General features: G+C 41.4%; 2 protein-coding genes across 10 annotated transcripts in view; one reads left to right on the forward strand and one right to left on the reverse strand.

Moving 5' to 3' along the window:
* The window catches only part of IDUA (alpha-L-iduronidase), a 45801-nt gene that overhangs the window by 23840 nt on the left and 3368 nt on the right, over positions 1-18593 (forward strand). Inside the window, exons 3-13 of the mRNA XM_027745251.2 lie at positions 6916-6998; positions 7620-7727; positions 8432-8527; positions 9092-9294; positions 9719-9898; positions 12147-12363; positions 12959-13174; positions 13794-13915; positions 15168-15293; positions 15874-15950; positions 16731-16831. Of these exons, the coding sequence (XP_027601052.1) occupies positions 6916-6998; positions 7620-7727; positions 8432-8527; positions 9092-9294; positions 9719-9898; positions 12147-12363; positions 12959-13174; positions 13794-13915; positions 15168-15293; positions 15874-15950; positions 16731-16831 (1529 nt within the window). The remainder of the gene's footprint in view (positions 1-6915; positions 6999-7619; positions 7728-8431; positions 8528-9091; positions 9295-9718; positions 9899-12146; positions 12364-12958; positions 13175-13793; positions 13916-15167; positions 15294-15873; positions 15951-16730; positions 16832-18593) is intronic.
* Positions 1-18593, reverse strand: part of SLC26A1 (solute carrier family 26 member 1) — a 36912-nt gene that overhangs the window by 17929 nt on the left and 390 nt on the right. For 6 of the 9 annotated variants that reach the window (XM_039379305.1, XM_039379304.1, XM_039379303.1 and 3 more), the window contains exons 2-3: positions 18445-18548; positions 370-475 (exon numbers count right to left, since the gene is read on the reverse strand). The gene's annotated coding sequence lies outside the window, so the exon portion shown is untranslated. Of the gene's footprint in view, positions 1-369; positions 476-1392; positions 1470-18444; positions 18549-18593 lie in introns of those variants that run through there. The other 3 variants (XM_039379301.1, XM_039379300.1, XM_039379298.1) reach the window with 2 other exon arrangements.

An 18593-nucleotide genomic window follows, 5' to 3' on the forward strand; every position in this document is an offset into this window, starting at 1 on the left:
GAACCTTTCTTTCAGTCACTTGCAGAGCCTTTAAATTTGTAGTGAAGAAGCAGCCAAAAAGCATTTTCTGCTTCTGGATTCATCTTACCATTATTTATTAGTTCCCTTTACAAAAGAATGTGAACGTAACATCTCAACAAGGGATGACAGGGTGTCACAACACTGAATTGTCCATGCCTAGGTGATCTCATTGCCTATGCTCGCATGTCTAGAGAGGCCAGATATTAAAATAGCTTATGCCTTTGCCTAAATTGCTTCTGTAGCCTGTTCCCTCTTTTACCTCTTGAATTTGTTTTAAAGGAGGAGGAGGATGGCATAGGGGGGAGAAGAGATGCAACAGTCTAACCACATTTTCCGAGGCTAACTCACCTCAGCACAGGAAGCTGTTGGTGCTTTGTCTGCCTCTCTCTCTCTCTCTTTCCCCCACACACAGCACGTTCATTGCTGAAAGAAGGACTATGCTCACAAAAGCAGGCTGGGTAAGAAATGGAAAATTATAGGCCATGATTAGCATCGGCTTGAAAACATCCATTGTTTGCTCACACTGCTGTGCCTGTGAATTTTAGCCAGATCACAGCAAGGATTTTGTGAGTTGCTTTGAAAGGTGAAGCTCAAACAATGCTGATTTCAAAGAGGAAAGAAGCTTATTAAGATGCTGTATAAATCAAAGTCAGTTCTATTTTTATGTTTTTTAAAAAATAAAAAGATTCAGCTGGATGCGCAGCCTCCTGGCTGGCCTGTAGAAGAGGCAGTGATTTCCAGTAAATAACAGACGATGCATTCTCCATTTTTGAAGCCAGTTCGTTCCTAAACCACAAAGATTCATGCCCGTCCTTCTTTTTGCGCACGTACCGCGCTGACTGGTCGTGTGGATGGATTAACTGTGACAAGCTGTGACATCAGCAAGGGCTGGGTGTTGCCTGGCTGTGTGGTTTTGTAATGAATCCTCCCACTGCTGCTGGGCTGACTCATTCACGTTATAGGGTGAGTGAATTACGGGTAGTGTGAGCCAGCACAGACCGAAGTCTTCGGCGTTGCACTTCCGTGCAGAAGCTGTGCCGTAATCGTAAAGCAAGCAGGTTTTCAGTCCCTGCTTACACAAATGTTACAGCTGAGGAGCCAATGCAGAAAAATATTAAAGCTAGTAAATGAACACAGAAGTGTTAAAATATGCCCATTCTTTAGTGTGAGTGCAGTAACTAGTCTTTGGCCTTTGAAAAAGCCTCTGAATTAGGTTTCTGGTTGGCAAAGCGTGTGTAAAAAGCACAGGCTGTGTTTTGCCTGGGGACCACCGGGGAGGAAGAATCAGTCTTCATTGGCCTGCAAAAGATCAAGTGATCATGGTTATTTTGGGGTGTGGGGATTTCACAGATAGGAGCAGATTTACTTTACCTGATCATAGGAAGCAAGAGCGAGTGGAGCAAGAATGTGGTAGAAGCAACTCTAGTGTGAATGTGTACTAACTGTATTGTTAGTTTCCACTCAATTCAGAAGGGGGAAGTGTTTTTTATTAATAACTCAGGAGCTTACTGATTTCTTAGTTATTTATTAATGATCTTGTGCTTAAACCTGAAATACCAGACAAGTAGGATCTTTGGTTGACATTGAGGAGTCCTGGTGAGAACTGCCAAGAATTCAGCCTCTGGAAAGGTGAATGCTAGTAAGGGTTATTCTGCCCTCCATATACTCCACATTTCCATAGTGCTCACAGTCCCTTAGGAATCTTCTTTTAAGGTTCAGAGGTTTTTAAAGTACTCAGCAGAACAAGAAACTTATGTAGACAATTGGTGGGTTTGGAGCAAACAAGGTCTTTTTAACAGCATGGACTTTAAACTGGCTTCATTTCATTACTCACATCTGCAAAAAAACCCCAAGGAGGTAGGATCCTTTTGTGTTATAAGAGGTACTTGGAGGACAACAAGTTGCCGTCTTGGAAAAAATAAACTTGTTGACATTTTCTGTCCAGAGGTTTTGACCTTCGTTTTGTAGATGCTTATGTGCTTCCCTGTCCATTCAACAGCCTATTCTCCTGGCTAAAAAATGAGATGGGTACTTCTGAAGACGGTTCCTTCTGGAGAACCTAGGAGCAGCAAGAATTTGAACTGACATAGATAATTATTGTTGTGGGAACGTTTGGGAAGTTTACTGTTGTTTGTTTCCAGTGAGCATTTTGGCTTTGGAGCTTCTCTCCAGCTTAGGTGAGCACTCGTGCCTGTTCTGGATTCTAGAAAGGTGGTAAGCAAATCCTTGGGACACTGTATCCAAGGATGCTGCCAATAGTAGTCACTTACTGCAAGAACTTCATTTAGTCTTGAGAGGGGGAATTAAATTATCATGCATATTTACACTCAGCAGAACAACAGTGACTGTGTTACCATTGGTCCACATCCTGGACCTGGACACCATGGACAAGGGAGTGTATGTTTGCAGGAACCCCCTTACAGGGGCGGACAAAAGTGGTCTAAGCATCTCTGTTGAATGAATAGTGGTTTGTAATATGATCTCTGTCTCAGACACCATAGCAGGGTAGTATCTTAGGCTGCACTTTCACTACTCTAAGAAAACCTTCTGTGGAGCAGGGTCTTTTTTAAGCCACTTTTTTAGGTGGCTCCCTCATGGAGTCCACCTTCCAAGTCTGAGGTTTGGCCAATAGCCTGCTGAAAAATTTTACTTACTCTGCAGGTGCCAGTTGCACCTCTCCCCTGCCAGTGCCAGTTTTTCTGTCTCTATTTCTTGGCTACGTTTGCAACTAGACCATCAGTCTTTCCAAGCAGAAGCTCCCAAAAGAGGATGTAAGGAATCTCTGTTGCTGTGGGAGTGGTGTTAGCCAGCCACTATGGCCTGTCTACCAGAAGAGAGGCTGTTCTCAAACACTGTTGAAAGCAAGCTAGATTATGTTAGCTTTTGATGTGCGTGGTAACTGTGTTCACCTGAAATACAAAAAGGAGACCACACCAGCTGAGTGAGATTGTCAGGATGAGAAAGGTACTGCTGCAATATATAGGTCTTTCCTGATCATTTCAATCCTAGGCTGTCTTCAACAGAACAGCTCTGTTGAGAGTAACCCTGCATGTTACCTTTCAGTTCCTAAAGAGGCTGTGATCTACTGACGGGGGTCAGCCACAGGCTTCAATCCCAGGAAATTTTGTTCAGTACATTATAATAAAGGTATAGTATAAAGTTAGCCTGACGTTGTCAGAGATTCAGTACTTGACTGAAGATCACCTGGAATGGAAACACTCCCTGCCTGTGTTTTTCTTGCTCTCTTCTCTGTAGATAAGATATTTGGTTCAATGTCTGTGTGTGCACTTGTTTTCCAGGGCATGCAAGTCTACCTCTGGACAGGATGAATCCAGGGTAGAAGAGAAGCAGCAGATGCTGGGTACAGAGGGGGAGTTATAGCTGTAGGCTAAGGAGTAATATCCACAGCTGTGCTAACTGGAGCAGATCCTGCTGCCATGGAAGGTGTTGACAGCTAAAGATAGCTTACCCCTGCCCTCCCAAGAAATTAAGTTTGTGAATGGGAATAGGCTGAAAGTGGCATACGTAAGAAGCACAACGTGATTATCTTACAACAGTTCGGCATTGCAAACTATGCCTCTGAAAAGAAAATACTGGAAAAACCATACTGCAGTAATAGGAGGCAGTGAAAAGCTGTTAACATGGGCCTGTAGCCTTTAATTCAGCAAGGACTGCCCACAAAGCAAGCCTTTCCAAGGAAGAGAGAAGAAGATTTTGTGACAACCAGTGGACAGCACTCTGTACTCATCACTGCTCTTCGTATTCACACCATCACTGTTGCTCCCAAGAGGTAGCACATACAAATGTGTCTGGAACTGAGACCATGCAAGGACTGGGAAGACAACTCACCAGCAGGCAGAAGTATCTGGAGTTTAGCAGCCTCAGACCTGGTGCTTGTGAGAGCATTGGTGCCAGGATGCCAATAAATGTGCTTTAGTGTCGTTTGTAATGACTGATGATGAAAAAGGTCCATCTGGCAAGTCTCACAGAAAAATCTCAAATGAGGAACAGTTGAAAATTGTTGAAAGTTGAAACACAGGACAGTGTTTGCTGCTTCACGTCCAAAAAACCCAACAGCAAACAATGAACAATCCCAATCTGACAAGCACTCAAATGAAATTACAGGTACATAGCCTTCTGCGTGTTTGTAAATGAAGACAGTGATGTCTAGAAACCATGACATAAGGACAGAGAGGTTGGAAGAAGAGCAGGCAAAAAAAAGACTCTAAAAATCTGTGAGCTTGCAACCAAGGGCCCTTTGGTATGCAATGGTGCACCAGCAGGTTACAGAATCACAGAATATGCTGAGTTGGAAGGGACCCACAAGGATCATTGAGTCCGACCCTTAGCCCTGCACAGGACCATCCCTGACAGTCACACGGCATGGCAACGTCAAATGAATTTACCCTGGGTCAGGGATCTGCCTTGTCACATGCCTCTAACAGTTTTGATCTGGTCTTCAGTGTTCTAAAATTGTCTTTATATCGCTCCTGGTAACAGCCTGACAGTTGAGCCAAGCTGTGCCCCAAGTGCAACAGTCAGCATGGCTTCCAGCCGCTGTGTGGCAGGGAAATTCTAGCAATACTATATCTGTTATAAAAAACCCATCCATCTCACATCAGAAATGTAGTATGGGTAAGGATAAGATCAAAATTTGAGGAAGGGTCAATCCTATCAGCCCAGTTTTATTAATGGGAGCATACTGTCTTGTCCATTTGCAAGGCAAAAGAGATTCATACAAAATGACAGATCAGCCAAAGGACATAAGAAGTCCTACACTTACACACATAAGATAAGACATGTACCATCTCATGTACCATCACTTCAGTCATGGTTGGCAGTGGCATTCTGTTTTAAATGTTTTACTTAATTGATAGAGTAGGAAAAATGTAGATATGCTGGGATCTTAAGTGTACGTATATCAGATGGAAAGTTTTATTTATCCATAGATTTTTCACACAGTACTGGAGTCAGGAAGACCCTAGTTCTTTTGCTATTATCTAAATGGCGTTATTAAGTTTTTACAAGACCACGTAGTTAATCATTGTTATGCACACTGACTGTAAGTGTGCATGTAAGCAAATATTTCAATAGAACACAGGGTACAACTGGAAATAGTTAATGGATCTGAGGGAGCTTAGCTAGCTTTTGCAAGAAAATATTTGTCTCTGAACTTTGGAATAGGACTGTCAAGACTTTTTTTAAAATATCTGTCTAAGCCAAAAAAACCCCTATTTTCAGATGGTCATTCTGTAGTTCAACAGTGATTTCTAAAATACTTTTATGGATACTAAAGCAAATATCTTTCTGCTATTTACTTCTTTTACAGCTGCACCATTTGGGCAGGGACTGTAAGCCCATCAGTGGCTGCATACATAACAATTTCTGTCATGACCATTTCTGTTATACTTTAAAAGAGAAAAGCCTGCTTTAGGTCTTCGGTAAAAGAGTGTGACCTGCTGGGGCTAGGATTGTGTGCTTTGATACAGGATATATGGAGCTGGTACAGTGGGTATGGCTTATGTTACATTTATTTTGCCTGTCCTGTTTTCCTCTTCTAGATCACGGAGATTTTTTCTCTTCAGATTGCACAGATACTTTATTTATTCTCTATGCAATTCTGTCAGCCCTTCTTAATTCTCTGGGCATTTGTGGTTGCTATTACAGTTTCTTTACTGAAACCTTTCCCTGGCAAGAAAGCGCAGAGGAAGAGCCTCAATCAAAGAGGCTTAGAAACACGGGAAGGCACAGAAAGAAACAATTTATGAATCTCAGCACAGAGCCCAGCATTGCTTTAAGCTCTGTTGATGGCCCCATTCTCACATCTCATCCTGATCAGTTGCAAGAGCTGTAGGTGATTGTCTCTCCCCATTCCCCCATACCTAAAACATTGTGTCTGCAGTTCACTTGTACAACTTTCCACCCAAGCAGAGGCAAGGTGCCTGGGAAAGAGCAGGCAAGACTGCAGGACAAATGGTCAGGCTGCACTATACCAGAAAAATTAGGTGTACTGCTTTGGCATGGCTGGAGAAATCAGCTTAGAGAGGTGTTGCCAAGACCCTGCTCAGTGCTGCTGTGTGACCAAGGCAGGACTGATGTCAAGGGTGCTTACAGAGCCTTTTGGGAATTTAAAGCAAATCTTCAAATGTATCACAGATAAATTGCAAATGCCGGTTTTCGTCTCCTGGGTAAAAGAATTCCAGAGTCCAAATTTTACTACCAGTGCTCCCACAAGATTCCCTGACACAAAGGGTTTCATCATGGGGCTGCTTCTGAGTCTTTGAATGCATTTATTCAAAGCTGGATAAAAGCATTGCAGCCTGAGAATAACTAAGCAAATGGTTACAATGAAATAAAAATTACAGACATTGTGTGCATACATTCAGCATTCTTTGAAAGATATAAAGTTATTTTTCAGCTGGACCTAAACCCATAAGAAGTGCCACTAAGAAAGTTATATTATATTTTGCAAATTAAGAGAACATTAAGAAAGACTCATATGGGACGGAAGGTGATCAAGGCCTAGCAGTAGGTCATCTGATGGGAACTGAAAAAACAGTTTAGCAAAAAAAAAACAACAACCTATGTAGATTTCATTTCAGCAAAGAGTTAGAAATCTTAATATTTTGTTTAAAAAACAAAATTCAGCAAGCAGGATCATTATATTGCTTCTGTTGCTGCTGCTGGAATAGGAAAAGAGCATGGATTGGTGAAAAAACAAGACTTGCTTGTGGTGAACACCCATGACTTTAGAGGAAGGAAGTTTGTGTACAATTTCAAGAACCCTGGTTACATATCAGTTTTGAGAAGGAAGCCATCTGACCCATTATCTACTACCAGTTGCTACCTGTGCTGTAATTTACATTTGTAATTTTTATTACCTGTATTCTTCAGAATGATGAATGGCAGACTTTACTACAATTTTACTGCCTTGGACAACCTTATGGATCTCCTGTGGGAAAACAAGCTAATTCCAGGTAAGGGCAGCTCCCTGCCTTCACAGCTTGGTACATCTGTATATCTTTGCCCACATTGTACAGTTATTACAAAATTATTAGAGAGTTTTTCCAAAGCTAGTTTTGATAAATATTCATTATTTGCCTACTTTCCTTTACCTCTTGTCCATGCAAATGGAAACAGTGTCAGCAAAACAATACTACAGCAATTAAAACAATACAAATGGTTTTACATTGCTTTCAAACGGCAGTTTCAGATGTATGAATTCGGAAATGAGAGCTCTTGAAGAGGAGAAAACTTTGTACCTGTTGACGTGTACCTAAAAGGGCCAGAGAATCAGATACTCAAGGTATAACCTCCCGTGGATTTCTGCAAGCATCCACCGTTTAAAGTTTTCTCTGAGCCCTGCATTTGTGCTGGCAATTATTAGTATTGATTACTACAGTCATTGACAAGTAACAAATGTGAACAACCTCAAATCTAATATACTTCTGGTGGTAACATGGAAAAACAGGAAAGAAAGCCCATTTAATGATGCTTCATTAACAAGTTTGTTTCAGATAATGTGATAGCCCCTTCATTGACCAAAATGAGATACCGTTCACAGAAAAAGGAGACCCAATTCCTTATGTCTTTTTTAGGATTTGAATTGATGGGGAATCCAACAAGATATTTTTTAGATTTTGAAGATAAAGAACAGGTAGTAAGATGGAGAAACTTAATCACAGTTCTGGCCAGCAGATACATAGGTAAGTTTAAAACAAAAAAAAAAAGCTCTGCTATTTATACTGTTGTAATCCTTTGTAGCTACTTCAAAAAGTTCTCTGTGTGTTGTGTTCAATTTTAAGACCCTGGATTTCAGCACAGAACTGAAAAAAAAAAAAAAGCCAGATCAGACCATGTAATAGTAGTCCCTTTTTTTGCCGATCCGTTCAGAATGAAGGGTGTGCTCTGGGTAGTATATTTGGCCTGCCTCTAAGAACTGACTTGTAACTTAGTTATATTGCTGTGGTTGTAAACCACCCAGCTTGCACTGGGACAGAATAACCTGAATGCTTCTTGCATGTCAACTTCAAATATTTCTAATGAGACAGAAGCCTCAACCTGAATTAAAGGTAGATGAGTAACCTAGCCACAAGGCTGGAATTCAGCTCCTTCTCACCTTTCATCTTTTTTGAATATTGCTGCATTTCATCAAAAATGAGAGATCATTTTGAAACTACCAAATCACATTTCCCTCATTATTTTCAATATTTTAAATATGAAAATATTGTTTTTAATATTATTAAATAATATTAAATAATATTATTTTTAATAATGAGGGAAATTATGTAGTTGTGGTTCTGGGTGCTGAACCTCACCTGCAGCCATAATTGATAAGATTGTCTGGATCAATGTCTGGATCATATTGTCCAAATATGCCATTCACTGATACATGAGGCCTCTCCTACAGATAGGTATGGATTGGAGCATGTTGCTAAATGGAATTTTGAAACATGGAATGAACCAGACCACCATGACTTTGACAATGTGTCTATGACAGTGAAAGGTAAGCATGGTTTGGAGCACTTAAGAGTATGGTAAAGTTAGACAGGTATGTGGGGTGAGTGGAGGGCAAACAATGAGATAGGAGATATGCTGGCAAAGAAGTAAGGTAAACAGGAGTGGTAAGGAATGTGACAGGTACCCCTACACTTAGTCTACTAAGGTCGTGTTACTGACTACACTTTATTCCCTGCCTGCACATCAATATACATACGGGGATAGTGGGACAGGGAAAATGAAACAGGAGTTACACTAAGACGCAGTTCATTGGTTGGATATAAGGTACTGTTATTGGGAATAAAGGTTGAAGGGTGGAGTGGAGGAAAACTCTCCATTGACAGCTGTGTGTTTTAGGACCCTGTCCATACAAGACCTTTGGAATAACCTTTTGAATGCAGCTGGGGTTTTGATATCTCTTCATGTTGTCAATGCATAGGAAAGGATAGCCCCAGTTTTTGAGGTCTTGCCAATAAATCAAATAATAGAGTTGTAACATCTCTTTGTAGTTTTAGATCCAGTTTCTGCTTTAAGTTGTCATTTTTGATATATGCTTCTGCTTGGACCTTAGGGTTTCTCAACTATTACGATGCTTGCTCAGAAGGATTAAGAGCAGCCAGTCCTCTTCTGAAATTTGGAGGGCCTGGGGATTCATTCCACCCCTTACCCAAGTCACCCATATGCTGGAGTCTTCTGTGTCATTGCTACAATGGGACCAACTTCTTCACAGGGGAGACTGGTGTAAGGCTGGACTACATCTCTCTCCATAAGAAGGTTAGTACAAGATTTCAGTTTAAAGCAAATTTTTCAATCAGTTAAATAAAAGTTACATTTTATTCTGATTTATGAAGTTGATGATGGTGAACGTGAGTGTCCAGCCTATAGCAGGAAGCATGGCTACCTGTTCTTACAAAATTTTCAAGATGTTCAGCTACCAGACTTCACTCAAAACAAATTTGCCTTTGCCTAATTCCCGTGGGGAAATGACTCCTCTATTTCTTTTTCATTTTGTATTCTAGGAGGAGCTCACGCAAACAGCACATACTGTGGTGGATAAGATAAAAATACTAATATTGTCTGGTCCACAGTTCCTCTTGAACTGGGGAACATGTTTTCAGAATATGTTTATGTCTGTAGGTTATGTCTGTTTACTACTGTTAGCTCCCTTTCACTAAGCAGATATGAAATATTGTTGCAGGGAGGTGGGAGTTCTCTCTACATCTTGCAACAAGAAGTAGAAGCAGTTCAACAAATTCAGAAGCTGTTTCCAAGTTTTTCTTCTGTTGCCATATACAATGATGAAGCAGATCCAATGGTTGGATGGTCCATTCCACAACTCTGGCGAGCTGATGTGACTTATGCAGCTATGGTTGTAAAGGTAACAGTTCATTGGCAGTGTTGTCACAGTAATGACTCCTGATGTGTTAATGCCATTGCAAAAGAAGACTTGCAGTTAGTTTTTAAGCAGCTACTCAAACTATTAGATCCTAAAAAAGGAGAGCTTCCTACTGATACACTTTGGGTTTCCCCGAATAGTCTGTTTTTAGCAGCTTGGTTTAATTTGTATTAGTTTTCTTCATCTTTCCTTAAAAAAAACAAAACCAACCCAAAACCAAACTGAGAAGTAGTCAGAGAAGTGCTAGAGACCTGAGCTGGAGAATGTGTGAGGTACTGTATACAGTCACCCCGTTAGATCCACCTGGTAAGACCATACCCACACATGCTGTCTCCGTGATGTAATATTGCTGCTCTGATCTCACTACTGCTAGCTGTCACCTCACATGTGAGACATTATTTCCCAGCTCCTTCGTAAGTTTATCTCATCAAGAGACATCAGGAATAATTAAGAAGTCCCTTGAGCTCTCAGCATAAGCCCATTCTTTGGTTTTGGATAATGACTGTACACGTGGGTCTTATTAATTACTGATAGTAATTACTGATAGTAATTACTGATAATGCTCAGAAAAGCAGCAGAAGGAGAGAATTCTCAACATTCCTCCTTCTGCAGTAATTTTACCTTGGCCCCAGAACAAGCTCAGCTCTTCCCCTGTATAGCAATAGTTTCCAGTGCAGGCCTGGTGCTTTGTGAGCCATGACCTTATACAGCATAAAGAGTCCAAGTGCTCCTGTGCAAAGCAGTAATTCCCAAACACAGGAGTGTGTATGTCACCCAGAAAAAAGAAACATCAGCAGCTCCTGTGGAGGCAAAGGCTCCCAGTTCCTTTAGAATGCATACACACTTAGCAATCTTCTGTAAGGCAACAAGTTATTGACTACATTGCAGAGAGTTTGTGAGGACAAAAGTGTTTATAATGACATGGTGATTTGAAGGGGGAAAAAAAGGCACACCCAGTGGAAAGTTAACACTTGGGTGTGTAGAAGCTGAAGCCTCGTGTTCCTTCAGGGACACAATTGTGAGACTGTTCAGTTGTCAGCCTTCTGAAGTTCTGTTTGATTCTGATACTTGGGCACAATTTGGTTAAACAGAGAGGTTGGGAATTCTGACATTTTGCAGGAAAGCAGCACAGCAACCAGTGAAATACTGTAAGAACTAATTCCAAGTTAGCACCAAGTGGGAAGAATGACTCACTGAGAAACAGAATCCAGAACCAGTACCCCAGCCACTGGTATAGTGGGTACAAAGTAATTCCAGATTTGGAGGACCATTTAGATTTAATCTAAAATCCAGATTCCTAAGTAAGTATTCAAGACAGAGGAGCATCAATTGTACTGCAGTAGACAAGGAAATGTATTAGTTATTGATGCAGAGTACCAGTAATAATTATTTCAGAGACTTATTACAGGCAAAACTATGTAGACACTTCAGATAACTATATAAACACTTCAGATTTTGCAGTGATTAATATATCACCTTGATGCCTTAAGCCCCTAATGTTTTTTATTTTTCTAATATTTGTAAGACTTGTAAGTTTTATAAGTAGTGGAAGTAGATTTTAAAAGCAGCAACCCCCCCCCCCTTTGTCCCTTGTCCCTTTCCCTTTCTCTAGCACCCTTGTTTACACATTCCTTAACCCTCTTACCCCATTCTGTGCTCCCTGTATCAATCCTACTCCTGAATATAGCAGAAATGTTTAGTCTTTTGTCAAGGCAAGGCCTAGATTGTTGGCAGAACAGCATATCAGGGCCTAAACCACAGAATACGGTCAAGAATTAGGTAACTATGTACCCTTTGTGCTCTGATGAAGAGGAAGGTGGGATGAACACGGGGTCCCAAAACCCCCAGACCCATTTCTCAGGGGGTGGACCCCGGGGCAGACCAGAGTAAAGGCCACAGCGTGGACACATCTGGGATTGGATGGATGGTATTATAAAATGTAACATCTCAGGCAGGGCTGGGGGGTGCGTCTTGTAACATCTTAGCCTTGGCAAAATAAACCCTTTCTTATCTCACCCCTAATTAACTGCTCTGGAGATTTTTTCAGCACCAAAATTCCACGGCAACAACCTAAAGTATAGTTTCTCCAAGAGCTGTGATGAGCAGTTTTGTTCTTCAAACTTTTCTAAAAGGCAGTTCTTTTCAGTACGCTGTAAAGACAAAAAATATACGGGCACTGTGTGTTGGATTTTCTCCAGGGTGAAGGTCCATTTTCTCTCTGACTTTGCAGGTCATCATCCAGCACCAAAACCTGCTCATTTCTAAAGCCAACAACACCATCAACTACACATTGCTGAGTAATGACAATGCCTTCTTGAGCTACTACCCCCATTACTTCACACAGCGGACTCTGACAGCACGTTTTCAGATGAACAACACAAAGCCACCTCATGTCCAGATGGTGCGGAAACCAGTGCTGACTGTCATGGGCTTGCTGGCACTGCTAGGTATGGTAACCACTGATTAAAGAGCACATCTTACCTAGAAGCTTCCTGCCTAAGGGAGATTGTTCCAGCTATCTCACCATTCATAAAAGTAGGATTTCTCCCACCCTTTGTTTACCAGCTGCATTAGGAAAACGAAACTCCATCTCCTCAGAGAAATTAATAGCTCAGAAAATATTCCTGACAGTCCATTATCCATTTGATTTAACTTACTGCTTTGTTTGTACTCTCTGTGTGCCAGCCACTCCTTTTTTGTTGACTAGTACTTCCCTCTTGTAATGCAAGGGGTACTTCCCATCAGGCTGCAAATGACTTTAAGAAATCCCCACAGCTGGAAGACTCATTCAGCTTACTAAAGGAAGAACCTATTCCCTGTCACATCTTTGCATGTTGCTTGCTGAACTGCTAAGCATAAGAACTGCTGTAGTATGTGCATGCTCTGCTGTTGAAAAATAAACCTGACTGAATCCTATAACTGGTAAAATAAGGTAGAACTTAGCTCAGCTTACAGATCTGTGTGCTTTGACCCTTCCTGTATCAGAATCTGATACAGGACTTACTAACAGTGGTGCTTACAGAGTTGTCCCATCTTTTAAAGGAGAGAAGCAGATTTTTGCGGAAGTGAAGAGCAATGGGGTTGAAAGCACTCAAAGCAGCACAATTGGTGTGCTGGTGTCTGTGCACACACCAAGTGAGATGCAACCCTCAGACAGCTGGCAAGCTACCCTACTGATGTATTTAAGTGAGGATAACAAGACTTCAACCAACATCAGCACCGTCACAGTGAATGCCACCCATTTCCCCAGTCTTAGAGGTAAACAAATATCATGTAGGCCGCTCACATAACTGATCTTTAGGTTATAATATCTGCTGAAACACTTCTGCTTAGTTGCCTTTTGTTGCAAGAGTGAGTTTCATTTGCTAACTTTCTAATCTTTTGGGCACTCCTAGATTTTCTGAGGTATCATGGTTTTCTTCTAGGAAAGGTTCTTTCCTAATGCTTTCCTAATGCCTACACTTTGATCCTGCCTTTAATGGCAGCTGACAAGTGCTGCCTTTTTGGAAAGCTATTAGTCTCAGTGTCCTTGTCTGGATAATGCCAGGCAACAGTTTCCTTAATGAGATGACTCCAAGACAGCCAACATGACCACATTAATCAGCTGATGAAGTTGCCTAACGAATATGTGCTGCACCACATATCCAAAAGAGGATTTCAATTCAGGTTATGGAAGGGATTGCTTGAAATTTAAACTTAGAAAATGTAAGCTGTAGAGCCTTATAAGGGTGCTAGCCATGGGACTTCCTGTGAAAGCCAGGCTCCAATGTGCTGAAATCACTTTTGAGAAGGTAGACTTACACTCCTGCTAAATTTATTCTTGTTACTCTTTAAATCCAAGTAAAGAGTTTACTTTCTTTCATTTGTGTTCCTAAAGAGCTGGTGTATGTGACATATTACCTGGATAACAACCAAACCAATCCTTACCTGAAGTGGAAAAATCTAGGAAGCCCTGACTTTCCTTCTCCAGAACAGTTCCAGCAAATAAGGGATGCTGAGGTATGACTGTATGTGTTTGCTTGAAGTGTTGTACAGGTAAAGTGCTTGTGAAAAAGACAAGAAATCAGACCAGGTTGTCAAAATTTCCTTAGGCCACAGTCATTTACTTCTCACATATGCACAAAAATGCACTTGCAGTCATGCAGAGAAATGTAGCTGATACACAAGTGATGCCATTGTGTTTATGTTATACAAGAGATTAAATATAGATGACCAACTTCTTTGCTACTGGCCTACCCATAAACTCAAGAGGCACAGTAGCTCCTGGGGAAGTTCCACTTTCTCTCTGCTTCAGTGAGCTTTGAGACCCTTTCTGTTCTGCCTCCCCAAGTAAGTCACATGGCCCTGTGTATGTTACAGAGGGGCCAAACTGCTGCGTTAGAGAGTTGAAATGAACCCCCTTAATAACAGAAAAGAAACAGCTCCCTGAGGTGGAAACTACCCTGTGCAAGTTCAGAAGACTCCAGGGGCTCACAGGGAGGGCTGCAGTTTCCCCTAATCCTCAGCAGTGCTGAATGCACTGCAGAGGTAATTTAAGGAGTAAGTCCTCTCTGAGAACTCCTCTCCTCCCTGTGGATAAAAGCCATGTGGAAATTACTTACTGTGTGTGAGAATATGTCACTTCAGCCCGCTCTCTGATAGTTTCCCTATGCATTCAAACACATAGGTTAAAATAAAGGAGGCCACCTTCATACCCTTCAGGGCCCACAGAGAGTAGTTGCCTTCTGACTTGGGTATGCAGTACTATGTGTTCTCTTCCCAGTCACCATGAATGACTAGCACTAAGGCCTGCTGGATGCTGTAGGAGCCATCAGCTCTTCCTTTAAAAGGGCAGCAGTGAGGTTTTAGATGCCCTTGTCCATCTGGTGAAGCCTCATCCTCAGAGATGTGGCTGTTGTAACTAGCAACAGTTTTCTCTGCACACTATGAAGAGACAGGGGCATGGTTCATAAAGACCTGTAGCCTAAAAGGCTACTGGAAGTGACAGAGTGTGACTTAAAGGGCATTTTCCGATCAACCCAGATTGTGAGATGGACAAACCCTCGTGTTTCCTGAAGAGCTGGAAAACAGGTGTGATAGAAAAGTGTCCCAGCTTGAAGAACTTTGATGGCTCTAAGGCACTTTGCAACACCAACTCTGTTGGAAATTTAGAATCCCAAAGTAAATACACAGGCACTTTACACTGATTTTACAGTTGGCCTTTGGGTGCTGTGATGAAAGATTGTTCACAACACTACTTTTGGCTCCACAGGACCCACTGGCAGCAGGCCCATTCCCACTTCCTGAAGATGGCATCCTGACACTGAAACAAGACTTTCCCATTCCCTCAGTCTTTCTTGTCCACATCTGTGCAAGACCCGGATCTGCTCCAGGTCAAGTATGTATTCTACTGTCAGACTCACCAGAAGAGAAACTGCTTCCTGCTTTAAATCTTACTAAGGAGAGCCAGACTAACATTTGGATCAACTATTCATTAAAAGACAGTTCTTTCCTTTGATGAGAAGGTTCTCCAAGATATAATTCAAGATAAAGCATTACAGAGCAAGTGGTAGGAGCCATCACTGAGATAAATGAAAGTTTATCCATTGATGAAAAATAATAATGCAGTGCTAAAAACTGCAGTATCTTTTTTAAAATCTCATGATATGCCACAAGGCTTGACAACAGCTCTCCAGTTAACAATTGGTAACTAAAGATAAAATGGAATTGTGGCTGTCATATATTAGACATCTGTATCTGCTCATTCAGTTCATAGTGGTGCCCAGAGCCTCTGAAGGTCCTCTACAAGGCTGATGGGTGGGAGACATAGGCTACAAAACCACAGAGCCAGGAATTTTGTTTTTTTCACCTGGTCTCGATGGAAAAAAGTCAAAGCAAATAGTTAGTAAGGAAAGATGAACACAGAAACCTGACGTGGCTGATTGGTTTGTACAGTTTTCTTACGTGTGTTTTGACAGGTGACTGGTGTTCGTTTGATCCCTCTCACGAAGGGGCAGGTCACTGTGCTGTGGGATGATGATCATGTAAATTCAAAGTAAGTATCTTTTAAAATAAAATGGTTACAACTGAGTTACCAATGCATTACTGCCTAAGTTGTCACCAGTCTTACAGAGTGAAACAGGTTCAAAAATTAATGAATAATTGTTCCTTGAGAGATGTTACAGTGCATTTGTCTGACAAAATGAACTGTAGGACCTGGATGCACTAACTGTGGAGAGCAACCCTGACTGGTTTGCTGCCTGACCAAAGGAATCTGCTTGTTTCTCACCAGCATTCAATGGCATTTCTGAGGGACTTGCCTTCAGCATAGCAGGCAGGAAGATTCATGGTGAAAGTTATATTATCACCAGATGCCTAGGTGGGATCTTGCACATCTCTGTAAGGGATGTGAACAGGAAGACAAAACCTGAAACTCCTTCCTTCAGCAAGCTGTACTGGACTGGAAACTCTGTAGGTGAACTGTCAGAGATGATCCAGTGTACAACTACACTTCATGAAGCACTGACTTAGATCCTTTTCAAACCAGTCTCCTGTGACTCTTCAGCCTTGATAACCCGAGTTTGAGAGTAAAAGATGCTTAATATTTTGTGATGCTGCATATACACAATGTGGCGAGTCGGCCTGGCTGTTCTGTGGGCTGTTGGGGCCCTGGTTATTTGTTATACTGACAATGCACGCCATCCTACATTTGGTAGGATTGAGTCAACTGACTATTTCCTGGTTTTGGCCTTCTTGTTGAAATGGCCCCAAGACTAGTATTTGATTGCTCAACACATTATCAGTTATATTTGCTGAGCTGTCTTTCTTTTTTTAGGTGTATAAAGACGTTTGAAGTGGAGTTCTCATCAGATGGAAAAGCATACCAGCGGGTTAATGCCAAAGACACAATATTCACTCTCTGGGTCTACAGTCCAGGTATGGCAAGAATATGCGTATTAGGTAAACTGTCATGTTGATATTGCACTCGTGTGTGAAACATTGTTTAGTAACTATTGAAGGTACATAACTTTCTGGTAACATACACTCCCAACACAAATAAGAGCACATCCCTGCATTTTAGGACCACATTCTCAGTGAGAGCCTTATTCTCAAGGACAGACACTGATTGACAAATAGTCATGAGGACATTATTAGTAGTATTGCCCTGGATAAATTCCTTGTCACAGAAGCCAAAGACACCCAACTGCAGGCCTGGGAAGGTCCCTGAGAAGCTAGGCAGCCCTTTTGTAGCTGTTGTAGAAACGTGCAAAAACGACCAAAAAAAAAAAAATGGCTCATATGACGGGAGCTTGATGTTGTGCTTTTGAGAGTAAGACTCACAGCAAGGCAAGTCTGAGGTTCAGTCCTGCATGTACTGACCATGCCTTTGCCAAAATCTGTACAGTGCTCTTGGAGTAGGGCAGTAGAGCAAACTGTAGTAGATAACACTTGTTGTGCACTCCTGAGTCTGGAGGTGTTAAACTGCCTAAGGGGATAGCATCAGCACACAAATAAGTGAGAGGTCTTGCCCATCTTTCCATAGTTCTGATCTGCCCCGGGGGAAGGTCACACGTTCCTTTTATGGCTTGGCAATCTTAAGCTATTGAGATGCTCCACTGTAAGGACAGAAGAGGTCATCTCATAAGAAAGTTTCTCCTGGCTATCTGAACATGGGGACAAGGAGTGACACCTCTCTTTGCTGTTTCCTAGGGCTTTCTTCTTAGCCCTGACTAGCTGCTTAAGTTGTAAATATTTCACTTTAGAGGGCGGTGAGTTTCATCTTTGTCAACAAGGCAGAGCTTCTCCCAGAACATGTGGTCATTTCTCCTCAAGTACAGCCAGCATGCAATAGAAGCCTATCCAGATCAAACACCCAAGTGAAAGAAGATAGCGTTGTTTTATTTGGGTATTTTTTGGTTTTGTTTTTGTTTTTTTTTTTTTTTTTGCTTAACCAGATGTGGTCTATTCTGCAGCATGACTGTCTAACAGGTATTGATAATAAACACTGATGAGAGCTCTGTGAAACACAAACAGACCTTGCCTCACAGTGATACTAATAAAGAGCAATTCAGAGATGGTTTTGGCAGAAACACTAGCTCATCTTAACCTGAGAAAATCTTAACATGAGCAGGGGGTGCATAATAAAGTTCATGGCTATTATTGCAATATAAAGGCTACATAGGTAAACAAAAACTAAATCAGGGCTAAGGCAGATCTCTGAAATTAGTATTCATTATTATATTATATTACAATATTAAATACCAGTTTTATTTGTTTGTTTCAAAAACAACAAATAGAAAAAAAAGACTACTCAAAAAAATCTCATGTCTCAGCAGCCTTTATTGCTAGGTACTTCCTCCTCGCCCATTATTTCTAGCATCCTTTTTCTTAAAGAAAAAAATACTAAAGCACACATAAAAATCATGTAAAGAGATAAAAAACCACCAAATTTATATTGCTTGTGGGGTCAAAGAGTCTGCTACGGAAAGCTGTGTTCTTTGAACTGGATCAAGGATGAAAATCAGCAGAACCACAGAACATCAACTTACCTGCCTTTAAAGTAAGTGGTGCTGCTTCCTGAGTTGGGCACAGGGTTTTCAGTCAGCCTGCGTGCTTCTTGTTCTGCTTCTTTGTTGATCCTGTCCCCACATAACTGTTTGAAAGGCACAATTCAGGCAGAAAAGTTAAGTCAGAAAAA

This window comes from Pipra filicauda, unplaced genomic scaffold (genome assembly GCF_003945595.2).
Source record: "Pipra filicauda isolate LSUMZ 115617 unplaced genomic scaffold, ASM394559v2 scaffold163_size1657671_pilon, whole genome shotgun sequence".
NCBI classification, from domain to species: domain Eukaryota; kingdom Metazoa; phylum Chordata; class Aves; order Passeriformes; family Pipridae; genus Pipra; species Pipra filicauda.